Source organism: Anser cygnoides, chromosome 10 (genome assembly GCF_040182565.1).
Source record: "Anser cygnoides isolate HZ-2024a breed goose chromosome 10, Taihu_goose_T2T_genome, whole genome shotgun sequence".
NCBI classification, from domain to species: domain Eukaryota; kingdom Metazoa; phylum Chordata; class Aves; order Anseriformes; family Anatidae; genus Anser; species Anser cygnoides.
This window is the reverse complement of record NC_089882.1, coordinates 3072954-3090153: the sequence shown is the minus strand read 5'-3', so window position 1 is coordinate 3090153 and position 17200 is coordinate 3072954. Positions and strand designations below refer to the sequence as shown.

The window sequence follows — 17200 nt, the reverse complement described above, 5'->3', positions numbered from 1 at the left end:
CTAGAGGAGGCTTTGGGTGTGCAGCAGTCTACGAACAAACTGCTTTTGATGCTGAGAACTGGAAATTATAGGCTGGAATTTAGTTGGAAGACAGAAATTTGCCAGAGAGATGGCTTTGACAGACCACATAGAAAATCATGCCATCTCCCCCTAAGTTTATTTTGATCTTTCAATTTACTTGCAATTTTAATAAGAAATCTTGTTTTTCCTGTGGGCGAAAAGACAGTGTGTTCTAGCTAAACTTGTGCATTTGCATTTATAATAGGAGCAACAGCGATTGCCACATTCTAGCAGGAATCAGATGGAGTGGAATCCTAACATTTATTCAAAAATAGCTTCTAAATATAAATAGTGATAATAACTAACATTTGCCAGGGCTCTGAAAAGGTAAAAGGGAAAATAATAGCCACAACTGCCTACATCTTTGAATATATTCTTGTAAAATTATTTCCTGGGTATTTCACTTGGTAATTATGATTTCTTTTTCATTCACCAAAGGTCACCTCTAAATAAATAATGAAATCGGTTACAGCTCCCAACATCCTACTGTGTCTGGCCATGCTCACTGGCCGACCATAATTAGCAGAACAATAATTAGCTGAATTTCCGGGGCCGGCTGGTGGGCACCGTCCTCACGGTGTGTCCTGTGGGATGGGGGGGACGCCGAGGGGATGGCACCCCAGCACCACGCCGTTACTGCTCCTCAGGGGCCGGCACCCCCTGGCACGACCCGTGAGCTCCCCGCGGTGCCGCCCCAGCCCCCCCTTACCTGCCGCAGGATGCGGGAGGAGCTGGCAAACGCCGCGCTGTGCTCGGCGATGGCGCGCCGCGAGGCCCGGGAGATGGTGGGCTCAGGGAAGTCGACGATGGGGTACACCTGCAAGAAATAAACCCGACAGCGTGCCAGGAAGCTGCTGCTCCTGGGCTGACAGACCCGGCTGGAAGCAGGCACTGGGGGACTGGAAAGGTGCCCCAACAGGACTCACCGTCACCTTCTTCCAGTAGCACAGCACTGTTAAGACTGAGAGGTTTTTTTTTTAAAGCCTCTCTGTTTACCCCACTATGCGGACAGAAGAAATATTTGGCTTACGGGCAAAAGCAGAATTAGTCAAGAATGCAGCTACTTCTCGCACGGCGTGAGTGATAGCCGTCTGCGTAAGAGCCCCACAGACTAGCACTCACAGGACTTCAGATCTAAAACACTCACTGAAGAACGACTCAGATGCTAAAGCATCATTTAAAGCCCAAGGGACTCAGCAGCACCAGATGCAAAGCGTTCACTACAGATGCCTGACACTGAGTAACAGCTCCCCGGGAGAGAGGCAGTCTGTGCTTGGATGGCGCCTGGCTCCAGCTCCTGGTACACGGCTGAAATTTCTACCAGTTCCTGCCAGCCAACTAATAAATAACTCGCCCAGGCTTTTGCAGGTATACGGAGGCTGCATGGGCAGTGGAGAACATGCAGTGGGCACTATTCAAAGCCCCAGGAACGCACATGCTGCTGGATGGCTCCTGTTACTGCTGGAGAGCGGCCGGGGACGACTCGGGGCAGGGGCTCCTGCCCGCCTGGCCGTGCCCACCCGAAGTACCCTGGGGGGGTTGAGCCCGGCTGCTGCAGCCTGGCTGGGTCCTCTTTTGTCGGGCAGAAAACCCAGCAAGGCCAGGTCCCAGGAGGGAGCTAAGGATGCCCCGCACTACCTGTGGGCCCCCCAGTCCCCGCAGCACACAGGGAGGGATCGCCTCCCCCCGCAGTCACACTCACCACCACGTTTTCATCTTTGAATATATTCTCGCCACTGACTTTGCTGAGCAGCTCCCCTGGGAAGTTCGGGTGATGCTCAGAAACAAATTCAAAAACATTGTTCCTCCTGCAAGAGCGAGGGAAAGCCAACGAGCGATCAGAGGTTGTGTGCAGGGCACTGACCCATCTCCTGACTCCTGAGGGCCTGAGAAATGCTCGAGCGCTCCCTGATTTCTGAGGGCAACAACCATCTCTGCCCAGCCTTTGTGCACTCCTGCGTTAGCTCCTTAATAACCCTATATATGCAACAACCATGGGTGACTCTTGGATAAATAATCCTGAAATCAGCCCTTCGTGGTGATCAGCCTGCCTAGCCTTCCAAACATGTCAACTCCTTACTTCGGGAGAGGTCACGTATTCCCCATCCAAAGCCCTGGCTCGTATCAGAGCGAACCTTTCTGGTCTATGGCTGTGGGACACGGCCAAGGCTGGTGGCTGATGCTGGACGTCCCACCTGGCGGAGCCTGCCCTGGGCCCTGCACCCTGCAGGAGCCCCACCAGCACGCTGAGCACGGCTGGGGCAGCTTCCAAGTGCAAGTCACTCTATGGACAGGTGGATACTGTGCTCTGAAAAGACAGGTCTTCACACAGGGTAACTGGAGGCATTTTTGTAAAAAGATGGGAAAGTGCTTAGGATGCACCCAAAGCAGCAGGTATGGCTTTCAACCAAACCTCTCAAGCTAAGATTTGTTTAGCCCCATCTGCTATCTCTGGCACCAAATGGGAAGTACCGGAGCTGCAACACAGCCATCAGCCCCGTGCCACCACTAAAACCCCAGAAAAAGGAGCTCAGCCACTGCCCCCCCATTACCTCTGGCATCCTCGGCTGCCCGAGCTTCGAGTCTGGACTGTGCAAGTTTGGTACCCATGGAGAGAAATGACCAGCACCATTAAAAGCTAAACCTGGCCCTCTCAGCCCCCGTTCCTGCCTGACCAGCACCGATAAATCTTGTCTTAGCTTCCCCCTACAAAGCAAGCTGAGCTTCAAAGCCTCGCGGGAAAATAAGGAATAAAATTAACAGCCATGAACCTGTGCTGCTTACCAGGTTATCACCAGCTGCCTGAAGTGCCGGAGCTTTTTCTCTCCCTGGCATGTTGTGCACGTCTTGCTGCCCCGGCCAGAGCAGGTACTGCACCTTTGGAGGCAACGACAGGGGCTGCAGGGCTGGGGCTGCTGGTGCGGGACGTGCCCGGAGCACCGCCAGACCACTGCCTGCGGCTCCCCGCAGTTCCCTATGCTGCAGCCCAGGCACGCAGCGCATGGGCTGGGGAAGGCCAGCCGCACAGCTGTCTCTAAATGGGGAGCTCGTCACAGGATGTATTCGTACCTCTAATTAAGGATAAGCACGATTTCCCCACACGATGGTAAGAAGGGAGTGTCACTGCAAAGGCGCTGCTGCCTGTGCCTCTGCCAGACACGGGAGGCATACGCTGCTGCGCTGCTGCACGGAGCATTTTGATGGCATCAGTGCAACGCGGATTAGCAGCAGTTAGCGACTGATTCATTAAGGCTCTTCCAGCCATCATTAGCCCCAGTGGATTCATGCTTTAAAATGACTGCCACGATTATGCACGATACCATCTCTGTTATTTTAAACTTAATGGAGCCACGTAAACAAAGCAGCTCCAGAACAGTACCTTCTTTTTTGCCACTTAAGGATCATTTTTAAGCCTGTTAAATTTCATGTTTGGAAAAACAATAGGGTGGTAATTCTCTGGCTGTAAAACCTGCCAAACCCGGAATGATGCGCTGCCGAAATGGGACCTAAAGCACAGCCTGCAAAAATCAGTGAGAAGTCTTCTGCTGGCACCCACAGCCTTCGGAGAGCTCTCCCGAGTGCCGGCTCCTGCCCTGCACCTGCACCACTCGCCGCCAGCTGTCCTGAGCCTGCCGGGCCTGCAGGCAGCAGCGGGCTGCACCCCAGTGTCCTCAGAGCCTTTCTTCTGAGAAACCCTGCTCCCTCTGGAAAAGCCAGAGCTTTTTCCAGCATCCCAGAGAGGCTGGGAAATGCAACAGCCTTGTAACAGAACGGTAATAAAATTGGGAGAACGGAGAGACAACAAATTAATACTTTCAAAAAGCTTAAGATGTTACCTCATGAGTTTGGGATACAAGCCAGGCTTCCGAATGCTGAGTGGGACACACAGAGTGAACAGTAGGTGTTCAGACAAAAAGTCATTTGAAAGTCAGAGGGGGAAAAGGGCTCTAACCATTTTTCTCCTGGAGAATAGAGCTATTGCTGCATTGACTTTCCTTTCAGGTGATCCTCGTGGCAGCAATACAAACAAAGCGCGCAGACATCTCCGCAAGCCTGGGTGGTACCACGAGGTGCCTCCCGCAGCAGCCCCTACCTGCTGCGGCCCGTGCCGGAGCAGAGCTGGCACCTCTTCTGCTGCTTTAGCCTCCGCCGGGACCCCCTGCACGTCACGCACCTCGCCTGCGAACACACCGAGGCATTAAAACAGGAGGTGGCTGCCAGAACGAAATCGTGGCGGGCGTAGCAACAAGAAGCTTTTATGCGCGTTATTGGAATAATCGCTAATTCGGGCTTGCGGAGAAATGCATTAAGCCAAGTATGTACCTTGCAGTGAAAAGAGTGTATGAAATAGCTCATATAGTGTGCCTCCGGATTAATTAGCTGTTTCGGTCAAATTAACCAGCGATGTAAATTGGACACACGATCTAGGCTGAAATGCCTTTTTTCTTACAGATGGAATTTTCCACTGTTATTTAGCCAGGTTGTTAGCAGTACGCTTTTATTTACTAGCATTTAATCTGATTAATTAAGCAGCAATTTTAGTGCAATAATACATCTTTGGGCTGTCTTTGGAAATATCTGTGTAGCAGAACAAGCACAGAGAGGAGGCCAGGTCTGCAGCTGCCCTTGCACCCTGGGTCCAGCCTTCCCTTCCGTTTGGAAGCCCCGAACACAGAGCTGAGCATGTCCGAAGGCAGCAAACAACTCGCCGTACTTCATGCCTGAGATCTGAGCTCATGTCAACAGTGCAGAAGCAAAACCTCCTTTCCCTCTCACCACTGCAACACGCAGGCTGTGGACGGAGAGCGGGGTGAGACCTCTCCGGTGGCTGGGCAGGGTTCGGATGGTCCCGCTCGGCATCTCCGCAGGGACCTGGCGACACCGGCGGGACGGTGCACGGAGCCCCAGCCCCAGGGGCAGCAAACAGGAGCGAGGCAGCACTGCCCCTCAGGCTCCCCGCCTCAGAATAAGTGCAGCAAAATGGTAGCACATGTTGCCGAGTCACAAAGAAAACCCAAGCGAAGCAGAACAGAAAGGCAGAGCTCCTGGTGGGAGCTGTCACAGCACCTTACCCGGCCCGCACCGTGGCACGCGCCGCACTGCGATCGGCCACGACCGTGGCATCTGTGACACTCCTGAAATCAGAGAGTTACTCATGCACAAAGCTGCCGAGGTTTCAGACATCTCGTATTATGCACACGCGCTCCTCCTGCATCAAAATTCAGTGATAACATTCTGGTCTTAATGGGACATAACCCAATACCATAAAGTTGTGCTGTAAGAGCACTAAAGGAGTCATAAATAATAATTATTTAACAAAGGCAAATGTCCACGTAATGCTGGCAAAAGAAAGTCATTTTTTTCTTTATTCATAGTTTCACTAAAAAGTAAAATAAATTGACCAACTATAGAGCTTGTCAAGAGCTAAATGGGACCTGTCATGGAAACAAATGTTCTGCTAATGTGGGAAAAAAATTAACACAAGGGGAAAAATCATCTAGTGCTGTTTCTTGAAAAGGCCGAAGCAAAATTTGTCCTCAAACTTCTAGAAGAAGAAAACACCAGGAAGAAGGAATCTCTGACTATTTTCCCAGGCATTTACGGCAGAAAAAACGGGAAGCGGAGGACCGAAGCCTGGCGCCCACCACCGCCAGGCGGAGCTGAGGGTGCCGTGGCAGGGATGTGCCCCCCGCGCCCCGAGGAGCAGGACTCACCCTGACCAGCGCTGAGCGGGGCACCCGGCAGCGCCGTGTCTGGCCCTGGAAGAGCGGGGGGACCCCGACCTCCACGTCCCAGAGGTCTGGGGGGACATCCCCAGGGGGTCTGGATGCTCCGGGCTCTGTAGAGGGGACGGCATCTTACCTGCCTGGCTGGAGGCAGTGTTCAGATGCTGGCCAGCTCCTGGCACTGCTGGGGACCGGCTGACATCGCCCCTTATCCCTGTCCCCACTCCCATCTCCAGCCCCATTCCTATCCCCATCCCCATCCCCACCCCCATCCCAGGACCATCCCTCTGTGGGTCCGTGCCATGGGCACCCCGAGGTGCTGAGCGCCCTCCCTTCACCACAGCACAGCCCCAGGCCGGGGACACCATTGCCCATTTGGGCTATTCCAGATGGACGGAGGGCAGTCACTTACTGGTGAAGGGCTCAAATGCCCACTCGCTTAACCGCGATTCGCTGAACGTCTCCAGTCGATACTAGAAGAGAAAAAAATCACACACAGGCCACGGAGACACCTTGTACCAAGTAGGGATTGTAACCACGACTAGCGAGTGTGGGAGAACATCTGTCCCAAAATGCCTGTCAAAGGGCACTCCCAACGCCCCATTTCTCACTGCTCATCCATTACCCACTTCTAACACCCCAAAAGAGCCAGCAGGGAGGGGACACAGCACACAACTTCCCCAGAGAGCCGCCCAGGCACGGAGCCGTGGCACAGGGACCCAAGTGCTGCTTGCTGGGCACTGCCCTGGGGGCAGCGACTCGCCCAAGCCAAGGCTGAGCCAAGGCCAGCTGTTACGGGCAGCAAGCACAAAATCTGCCAGAAATGTTTCCAGTGAGAGGAGTGACAATAGAGACTCAAAGTCCACATGTTTTCTGTGGAATTAAATATTGCAAAGACACGTTCACAGCTGGGGGCACGCAGGGCACTGCAGTTCACTCTGTGCTTGTGTGCATCCAAAGAAACAAGCTGCAGAGCACGGCCCTCCCATCTAGCTAAGGGAACGGCCGTCTTTTGCAAAGCTGAGCTGTGAAAGGTCTGCAGGGCTTTGCCAGGGCGATGCTTTGCTGTGGAGGGAGATGGACCTTTCAGCTGGAAAGCCTGCAGGCAGCTCCTGGGTAGGTTTTCCTTGGAAAGCACGTATATGACTGCGTTCAAAGTAGGGTGAAAGCACTCTTATTAAATGACCAGACAATTCTTTGTGGCCCAAAGTCACCACGTGGTTGGAAACTGCCCCATGCTCAGAAGAGGTGGCCCAAGAGGCCCCTGGGTGTCCTCACCCGGTAGGTGACGCGCGGGCGCAGCTCCCGGATGACCAGCTCCGCCGCCGCTCTGCTCCCGTAGCAGCGCCTGGCGGCCACGAAGCGCAGCAGGGCTCTCCTGGCCGCCGCCTCCGTCAGCGGGGGGACACTGCGAGGAACCGACACCAACAGGTTTCTGCTCTGCACTTGCTTTAAAGGCCTGGAAATGGTGCGTTTAACTTACTGCAAAAGTGACCTAAGGAGAGCTCGTCTGGGAGCACCCACATCCTTTACACAGCCACTGCTGGAATCTTTCTTCTTACAAAAGAAAAAGAGATTTCTGCTCCTAAAAGTACTTCCGTGTCATATCACTAAGGCCATTAGGAAAGAGTGGTCTAAAGCAAATACTGTGTGTGCAAACCCTGCCCTTCAGCAGGCTGCACTGAGAGCTGGGTTGAAATGCCACCGTGGCTCTGCAAGCCGCGAACTGACAGCTGCCCTGCCCGCAACCACGGTGGTAGCAGCGTGTCACGGCACTGCCCCACGGGGACCCATCCGCGTCCCGAGCTCAGCGTTTCTGGAGGAAACCTAAGACATAGCTGCACCTAACAGGTCCTCTCGAGACTCTGGATTCCTTTTATTCTGGATCAGGTTCTGTTTCTCTAAGTTTACTGGACACTTATGAATTCAAAGCTCCTATGTTTATTTATTCACTTTTCCGTCGTTTCAAAACCGTGAGAAGTTTGGGCAGGTCACTCTGTCTAGCAGTCATTTTTTCCCCTCTCGTTCTGGCTGAGCAATGTAACACCACCAGCTATCCAGTCTCAATCTCTGTGGAGAAGGAAAGCAGCAGGAGCAGACTCCCTCCACCCCACGTTACTTTGGATCAAATGTTGCTTTTCGTGCTGTGTCTCTTTTTGCTCTTTTTCTGTGTGCAGAAGAAAAAGGTTGGGTTTTGTTTTGGTTGTGTTTGAAATTCAAGATGAAAATCAGAAGAGGAAAAAAGACAATGAACAGTACGTACAAGCAGAATAACCAAGCCCCGAGAGAAAGGCTAGCCACCGGTGTTCCAAGGAAAACTCTGTGAGTTTTGCCCTGCCTCTTGGGAGCGGTTGTGCTCTGCCCCGTGGGGCAGGGGAAATGCCACCAGCCCAGCCGCGGGGCCGCAGCCGCTCTCAGCTCTCACCCGTGCCACCAGGCTCTCCCAGGCCCAGGGCAGCACCGTGGACTCTCGGCAGCTCCCAGCCTCCCACCTGAGCCGTGACCCCTGCCCACCGCCTCCCACCCGCGGCAAGGGCAGGACCGTGCGGTGCTGACGGCTCCGGGGGCTTGGGCACCACCAGCCCGGGGGGCTTGGGCACCACCAGCCCGGGGGGCTTGGGCACCAAGCCCGGGGGGCTTGGGCAAAGGGCACAGCCAAGGGAATCGCTCCAAATGCGACCTCCCCAGCGCTTACCTGGGCTGCGGGAAGGGGGGGCTGATCCTCTGCTGCCCGAGCTCGCCCGCCAGGCCCAGAGGTGGTGCCACTGGCTTGGCTCCTACGGGAAAGAGATAAGGAGGAATTCAAGCCCAACTGAAACTGAAGGTAACTGCTCAGTAACGCGCTAAGATTTACCCGTGGCAGCCAAAGCCGCTCCCAGGACAGCAGCGCACTGCACACCGAGCCCCCTGCACCACCGCCAGGAGCTGCGGCCGGCCCAGCCCGTCCCAGTGCTGCCCCGGCTCATCCCAGCATCGCCCCAGCCACGCACTGGGATGCTCCGGGTGCCCCCAGCAGGCGGTGCTGGGGCCGTGCTGGGGCCGTGTCCCCGCTCAGCAGGGGCCGGAGCCGAGCCCCCCCCCGAGGCTGCAGCAGCGCGCACCGGGGGGCCTCCAGGGGCTGCCCAGCGAGCACGGGGCCGGGGCCGGGGGTGCGGTGCGGGGCCCGCCGTGCCCGCCCCCAGGGCCGCAGAGGAGATGCGGGACGCACTGCGGGACGGATTTGCCGTCGTGCCCCCGCCCGGCGGCCCGGGAGCGCGGTCCCTGCGCTGCGGTGGAGCAACGCTGCCCCCCCGCGGCTCTTCGGGGGCCAGGAGCTGCGCGCACCCGCGGGCGGGGCTGAGCACCGGCACCCGCAGCACCAGCACCCGCAGCACCAGCCCTGCCCCTGAGCACCTCGGAGTTTCTGCTCCCCCAGCAACTGCCTTCTCTAAAAGTTTCCAGCTCGCTTCAGTTCTGTTTGTGGGGTTTGTTTCCCTGAGTACCACCCTAAAAATAACCACTGCTAACAATTGGTGCTCCCGGCTCCTAATGCAGAAACAATTCTTTTTATTTAGCCTTTTTTCCAGTGGCCTTTCCTATCACGGCGGCTGATTATGAAACATCAGTCTGTGTGAGCAAGGAGCCTGTGGAAGGGCCAGGAAATGCCAGCGCGGTAACAACCGGCGATGGGAGCTGCACAAAGCGAGGCTGAGGGGAGCCATCCATCAACTTGATTTACTGGGCTTTTCCTCTGAGAGCATTCCCCTTTCTTCCAGGAGGCTAAATTAATCTCTCCATTATTTCTTCCTATTAAAATAAACTACATGCTTCACTTGAAACGCCACACTGCTCGTGCAAAAGACAAGGCTGTCCCTCAGCTGCAGGAGCACAGGTTTCAGAGATAAGCACTACAGAGAGGTTCCTTGAAAAAAAAAATAAATCAGTAAGGTGCCTTCAGTGCGACTGTCTTGGCCATGTCTAGATCAAACACAGAAACATCTTCCTAAGGCAGGGGTAAAGTGTCTCCCAGCGCTGTGGATTCACTGGCCTCCCAGCTCACAGCCCGTGCCTCGCAGCAAGCCAAAGCTCCGACCTTGTCTTCCGTGCCCCAGGGTGGGAGCGCTCCCGGCAGAGGCACCTCGCCTGACCCTCTGCTCTGGGGTGGTTTGGTACGTCTGCACGCAGCTGTACTCACAAGGAAAAGGAAACAAATATTACTGAAAATGTTGTGAATTTCTCATTCAGAAAATGCAGCTTTTACACACCTTTTTTTCCTGGGCTCATTCAGACAGGCACAGCCCTGCTGCGGGTGAGCGCCGTGCTCGGCGTGCCTGGGGCAGGAGGCCAGAGGAAGAAGTGTGCTTCTCCACGGTGTGTTGCAGAGAAACACCCCAGAAGTGTGAACTCCCGGGTTCTTATTTGAACTATCAGAGCAAATCCTTTCTGATAGTTCCAAAATGTACTGGATTTCTATGCACACTATGAAGAGAACCTGAACACTTATTTTTAATGCAAAAAGGTTAAATTAAAACCTGTTTACAACAAAAGATGGAGATAAGCACCAAATTCCAGTCCAATGGAAATGGTTTAAATGACCTGGTTAAAAATATCCCAAATCTGGAGCAAATAAGTCAACAGCGTGGTTGTTGCTACGGCGATGATGTTGGAAATCACAATAGTGTATAAACATGAACACATCGCTCCATTTTGAAACAACAATAAGTCTGAGATGGACTTTGACCAAAGCCAGGAAGTTCAGCGCTTAGGCTGCTCCTCATCAGATACTCCAGGTTTTGCTCTGCATCACGGCGATCCAGCTCTAGCACCAAGCAGCCGGCAGAACGCCTGCAGGCTCAGGCACAGCACAAGGCCACGCTGCTTTTCCCACCCTCCAGGCAGCCACAGGGACTGCAAACGCTGCAGCTGGCCAGCAGCGACTAACCAAGAGCCCATTGACATCAGCAGAAAGACTCCCATTTTCGGTGGATTTAGGATAGAACCCACAGCCAAAAAGTTAGGGAAAGTCCTGTCTTTGGCAAAACCTGTCAGTTACCCTGCAATTTTTGTCACCATAAATCACTTCACTCGCTTCTGACTAGTTGGCTGTTGGAGCGGGAAGTCAGCCTTGCATGTGGCACCCCCAGGACCACAGTGAATAATTTTTTTTTTCCGTCTGATTAAACAGAAACTTCCTGCAGCATTATTATTTCTAAAGCTAATCAAAGCTTTTCTCATTCATAAATTAGGGAACCTCAGAACTCAATTACTTTTCAGCAGCAACAGTGACAGCGATATTTCACTGGGGCACCGTGTAATTAGAATTTCTTCAGGAACCATATTAACATCTAATGAAGAAGATATAGTCAAGGGCATAAGATCAAAGTGCCATCATGAGAGATATTTTGATTAAGCAGCATTCTATTAAAAGATAACAAGCCTCAGTTTAGGCTTTTCATTGGACCTAAGCGAGCAGCAACACCTGTAGCTCGCAGACACGGCACAAGAGACGCACTGACCCTCTCCACAAGCACCGGCTGGAAGAGTGCACACATGGACATTTGGTGGAAGAGGAGTTCTCTTCTGGAAACAGTTAATTTTTAACATATTGCTTGAAAACACATTTTAGAAATATGTTAAGAAGTACAAATTGAATAAAATTAATAAAGAAACTCATCAGCATGGCATGCAATCTATTACTTTTAGCTTTACTTACTGTCTGCTTTCACTTCTTGTTCCATTTTCAAAGGTGAGGAGCAAAGATGGTCCCGTCCTGGCAATGTCCCCTGCAATACACTGTTTTCTGTGAATTCTGTGCTGGCAGCAATGAAACCCAGCCCCCCCGAGCCACTCCCCTCTAACAAACAACGCAGATGTTGGGAAATAATGAATTAATGTCAAAGCTGGACAAAGCAGAAACTTGCCGGGAAGGAAAGTGCCAAGCAGCCCACACGCACCACGCTGGCTTCCCGAAGTGAAGACCCACTGGAGAGGAAGATGTTAGAAGCTGTGGAGAACACGTGTGCTGCAGCCCCTGAAGCCCAGTGGTGCGAGGCGTGTGTACCTTCTCCGGAGGAGGCGGCACAACACCGACTGTGGGCTCGGGGCACTGCTCGGCTGAGGAGGGGGGCTGCCTGCGCACCCACACGGCGCCGCGTGAAGCTCCACGTGCCCACAGCTCTTGGTGTTAGCATTTTCTGGTGTAACTATTAGGGACTTGCTAACCTGAGAGCAGATCCTGGAGACATACGCAGTGCTTCACCAGTACATCTCTGTGCGTCAGCCACATGCACCTGGAAAGCAAGCAGCAGCTCAGAACTGAAGGCCACGTGCAAAGCGATGGACACGCTTGTTACTGCTGCTGCTGCGCGAATTTTATTTACTGCAGTAAATTTACTGAAGTAAATAAAAGTCGGCAGCAGCAGCCGGTACAAAGGGACACAGACACAGCCAGCAGCCTCTGTCTGAAACCCCTCCAGACACCCTAGCGACATTTCTGGCCTTTTTTTTTTTTCCTTCTATGTCTCCTAATGTTCTTCATTTCCTTGTGCAGTCATGTGAAACACTCTTACTGCATGAGCAGGTTTTCAGTTTCAGATGGTAGTACTTTTGATCCAATTTAGTACAAACCGGATCTTGTTTTCCTCCCGTCAGATGGGGCCTGATGTAGCTCCAGCTGACAGAAAGCTGCCCAGAGATCCATAGGCTTTGAAGCAGCCCCATAATCCTCAATTCTTACCCCGTCGTACAACTGATGTCTCCTCCCTCACACCTCCCTCTGCTGCCTGAGCAACCCGGTGAGGTGTCACGGATGCTCTCTGCCCCCAGAGCAGAGGGGACACACTCCCTCCCTGCCAGGCTCCCAGCACTGCTTGCCCCCCGGTGCCACTGCTCACCAGCAGCCACCTCTGCGCCCCTCACGCCTGGCAGGAGCCCGGGGAGGGTGGCTGCTGCCCCTGGGCCTGCCCGGAGACCTGCCCCAGGGCCTGCTCCGCGCAGCAGGAACGGCCAGCCAGGCGCAGTGCCCCGATGAGCCGCGCTCACCCAAAACCTGTCCGAGATAAGCTTTTCTGCCCTGTCCCATTTTATCCCAGGAGTAAAAATAGCTGGGCTTTGTTCCTTTGGGTGGGTACAAATCCTTTCCAGTGGCAGCTTGCCCACTCCAAACGCACACTCCAGACTATTTCAAGCAGTAAAAGCAGGTCTTTGCCAAGTCCAAGTGCTAATCCTTTATCTGCAGCTATTAAAACACTATCATTATTTAAAGCAGAAAAACAATGCTTCTTGCCAGAACCAGAGTTATCTTTTCTTATCATTAAGTCACGAAGGGAAGAAGTAATAAATATAACAGTGCACCAAAAAATGGTTGTTCTAACAAGTAAAAATAACTCTGTCAGAATAGGTACACAGAGCAGATACTTATCCAAAAATACAGACCTGAAGATAACAATTCGGTGGTTTTGAAATGAAGGCTTGCTCTGGTGTGTGCCACAGCAACACCAGGATGCTGCAGGGGGCAGCAGGACCAAAGCACCAGTCAAGATTCATCAGCAATTTTCCTGCTTCGTTTAAGGCTGTCCATGTGGAGGTTTCTTTTATAGGCTAAATCAGTGATTTTCCCTACGAGCAGAGCCCCCACCTCAGAAAAGATCTGGTTATAGGTTTGCCCCCGAGCAGCTACAACTCGGTGCACTGGAAGTCACGTTGGCTTCCATCGCCACCCTCTGCGTGCTCGGGGCTAACCTCCCCGCCGCTTTCCGAGGAGCAAACAAGCAATGCTGGGAGAAGTCCTGCTGCTCCTCTTGCACAGGGGCCAGTGCCAGGACTGCTGCTCCTCTCCCACCCCTCCTCTGCCTGAAAAGTCACAGCGGGTGGCAAGGATGGCACGGGGATGATAGAGGACGGCGGGGCACATCTCCGCCTGCCCCGCTGGCAGCGTTGCTGCTGGGCACCACCAGGGCCAGCAGGGTGCCCACCTGCAGGAGGGTGCTTGGTGCCCTGTGTGCTCACCTCACCCTCCCAAAATTGCTCCCCGAGTGGCATTTGCTGCACCTAACGCTCCCAGTACCAGAACCTTTTCCATTGCTTTTGCAGCGGTGACAGAGCCGTGGGGGAAGCGCGCTGCCAAGAGCGCCCTGGGCGCACGGGTGGGCAACCCGCAGCTGGCCCCCCGCAGGCCGCCGGGCCCTGGGAGCCGTGCGTTTGGCCGAAGCCCACCCACGGCCCGCAGCCGGGAGGGTTTGCGGGGAGCAGCGGTGCGGCGGGGCCGCGCTAGGTGGTGCTGCGGGGCCGCGCTCCGTGCCCGCACCGCGCCGCCCGCCGCCACCCGGGGGCCGCCCCCGGGACCCCCCGGCGCTTGGGTTCCGCAGCCTGCGGCGTGCGCGGAGCACCTGGGGGCACCCAGAGCGCCGAAATGCTCCGTGTCCGAACAGCCCCAGCGCTGCCCGTGGCCGCAGCCAGGCTGTGCCGGAGCTGGGTGAGGACGCGGAGGTGCTGAGCGACTCGGGACCAGCTGCGGCAACGGGCAGCCCGCGAAGCCCCACGGACCCTCGCAGCACCTCGGGGCCTTCAGTCCCCACGCCCGTTTCTAAACACATGAGGGAAGATGCAAGCTTGGCTTGTCTGAACCAAAACAAGCCCGCTGGATACAGAACAAGCGTCAGTCAAATATTTAGGCTGTTCGCTTCCCATGTCTCGTTAGGTAAAATGGAAAATCCTGTAGGGAAAGTCATTTCCAAATCAAAGGCTGAAATATTTTGATAGAATCAAAATTTCCCATGCCCAGATCCTCCGTCCCGTACTTTATTGAACCAAACCAAAATTCTAGTTAAATCAATCCAATTTGACTAAATATTTAAGGCTAGCAAATCCATTATCCAACTTTTTTTTTTTCATCAAAACACCTAGAAGTACCTCTATTCACCAGTCACCCTCATGAAAGTTTCTCCTTCACTTTCTTTAAAGGATCTATGTAAAAACTTTTTTAAAATAAAAACTATTTTATCGGAATACTACCAGCAATGCTTAGACCCATCTTTAAAGATTCTCAGCCTATCAAACTTCTCCACTAGTACTGAAGATTTTAATTAAATACATGAACAAAAGTTTTGAAGTCCCAGCAGCAAAATTTCAATTCCAACTAAATACAAATGCAGGGGAACCTTCCCAAAGGTCCCCTAATATTTCATTAATGACATTTTTAAAGACAGAATAGCCGTATCTGTTTAAGGGTCACAAGGGAAGGTGAAACATCCCAAAAGCACTGAACACTGCAGCAGCAACAGAACAGGCGCGATCACATTTCAAAGCTGGGCTGAAGGATCCCTGAAATCAACAGTGCCCTGCTGACTGCAGTGCATTTCACTACCAGGACTCTGGGCTTACTTTGCCCTCTTCCATTTATTGCTTTAGCTTAATCATCAAGATTGATTCTTTTTTTTTTAATAAGACTTGAACACTACTTGCCACAATTACCAGTGGCTGTGTCAGCAAGTCAAACACGGCTCTCCACACACTGTTTGCAGAGCAGCAGCTACAAACCTGCCTATAATCAATTTTGAAAGATGAAGGCAAGACCTGGTGCACGGTGTCATTTCAGTATTCAGACCTGCAGGGTACAGAGCTGTGAAGGAAGCAAAAGAAAATTTGCAGTCATCTTTATTGGAGTGTGGCCACCACCTAAGTGGGACTGCATTTGACCCACTGTGAATACCTTAAACCCAAAGCTTTCATTTGCACTGATCCAACCATTTTAGAGACAGCTGTGTCCTGGTACAAGGCCAGGCCAATTTTGGCTCGTAAGGTCACATATTTCTTGCACAAGTATTGCTATGGAAGGACAATTTTAGGACCTGTCTCCCCATCTTCCTTCACACAAATGCTGAAGAAATTGACTCCCATTAATAAGAGCGTTCTGTTGCCGGGTACCGGCAGTGCCGGGGCTGCCCGAGGTCTCACTGGGATGCAGCAGGGATGCAGCCCGGCCCTGCAAGGTGCAACCCATCCTCACTTCTCCTGACTTCCAGATTTGATAGCTCAGCAGCTCTGGAAGTCATGCCAACAATGTAGATTGACAAAAAAAAAAAACACACAGCATTTGGCTCTGAGTCCCTCCAATATTTCTTTTTACTATAAAAGGAGATTGGACTGTAGATGACACATGGGCTAGCTGATTTAGTTACACAAGTAACGGGGAAAACAGTGTTATGTTTTCAAAAGTCCTTTCCTGCTTCTGACAGTTCAAATTCTTTCTAAACTTCACCTCAGGCTACTCAGGTTGCTCTGTATCCAGACCTGAAATTACGCTATTTAAATGCTAATGAGCACAATCTCACTGCCAAGCACTGCTCATCACTGAGGAACTCCATCCCACGGCCACCTTCAAGACCTTGTCAGGAAACCCACTTCTGCGGTCTTCCACACACCCCAAACCAGCGTCCTTCCTAAAGGACCACAGGCACTTCGGAGAGGGCGATGCAGCAGGTTGTGGCTGGGGATTTCCACGCAGCTCTCACCCACCCCTGCGGCTGCCTCCATCCCATCCCTCCTGCGTACCTGGGCCCCTCTGCCCCCAGCGCTGCTGATGCCCTGCAGGCAGCCGGGAGCGAGCCCCGAGTTACCAACACGGAGCAATCTGGGAGCTTGGCCTCAGCCCCTGCTACTTTCTGAGCTGGAGGTTGAAGCCAAACTGTCAAATTTCAAAACCAGAAACCTGGAGCTGCGGGGGGCATTGAGACCATCCCTAATAGAGTAACAAATATCCTTGTTCCCAAGAAATGGGAGGTAGGGGTGGAAGCTGAGAGCGTTCAGACGCCAAGCCCCCTCCGCAGCCACACGTGGCCCACTCCTCAAGCTCTCCTCCAGCTGGCCACCAGCCACAGCAAGCTTTTGAAACACAAGTCATCCTCTTGCCTTTGTACCTGCAGCCCGACAGCAGCACCGGTGGAGCAGACATCACTCCCTTGCCCCAAACAGGGGTTGTCCCTGTTGTCGGAGAAAACCAGTCTCAGCACACAGTGAGGAAGCCCATGCACGTTACGTACCTGTGTTTCACCTCACTCAGCACCACGAGATCAGGTTCAGCTGTATGGAACGAGATGCAGCTCTGGTTGGGCATCGGTCCACAAACAGTTGTGAGTCTAGCAAGAAATCAGAAGCACAATCTGTGCGTAAGGTGTCCCCGCTCCCCCAGATGTCCCCCCTGTGTTTCACTGCAGCGTGGTGGTGCCACCAAACCAGGAGGCGAAGGCCCACCAAGGGCACGGCCGTGCTTCCCAAAACATCATGAAGTCACCACGTGGCCGTGGCCTGAGGGGCAGCCCAATCCCCACCACCCCGAAGCAGAAGAGGCTCCCCAGGGTGGGGAGGACAGCCACCACCTCAGTCCTTGCTGTGGGACACGGTCCTCCCGACACCCAGCGCCTCCCCAGGGTGTTGAA

General features: G+C 53.3%; 1 protein-coding gene across 5 annotated transcripts in view; it reads right to left on the bottom strand.

Moving 5' to 3' along the window:
* The window catches only part of SSUH2 (ssu-2 homolog), a 28853-nt gene that overhangs the window by 1329 nt on the left and 10324 nt on the right, over nt 1-17200 (bottom strand). Inside the window, exons 7-19 of one of the 5 annotated variants that reach the window (XM_067003017.1) lie at nt 16805-16900; nt 11988-12055; nt 11479-11548; nt 9859-9950; nt 8482-8563; nt 7065-7245; nt 6199-6259; nt 5775-5899; nt 5133-5195; nt 4154-4239; nt 2845-2937; nt 1763-1868; nt 770-877 (exon numbers count right to left, since the gene is read on the bottom strand). In XM_067003017.1, coding sequence (XP_066859118.1) covers nt 770-877; nt 1763-1868; nt 2845-2937; nt 4154-4239; nt 5133-5195; nt 5775-5899; nt 6199-6259; nt 7065-7245; nt 8482-8563; nt 9859-9950; nt 11479-11548; nt 11988-12055; nt 16805-16900 — 1231 coding nt within the window. Of the gene's footprint in view, nt 1-769; nt 878-1762; nt 1869-2844; nt 2938-4153; nt 4240-5132; nt 5196-5774; nt 5900-6198; nt 6260-7064; nt 7246-8481; nt 8564-8640; nt 8882-9858; nt 9951-11478; nt 11549-11987; nt 12068-16804; nt 16901-17200 lie in introns of those variants that run through there. The other 4 variants (XM_067003018.1, XM_067003019.1, XM_048071293.2 and 1 more) reach the window with 4 other exon arrangements.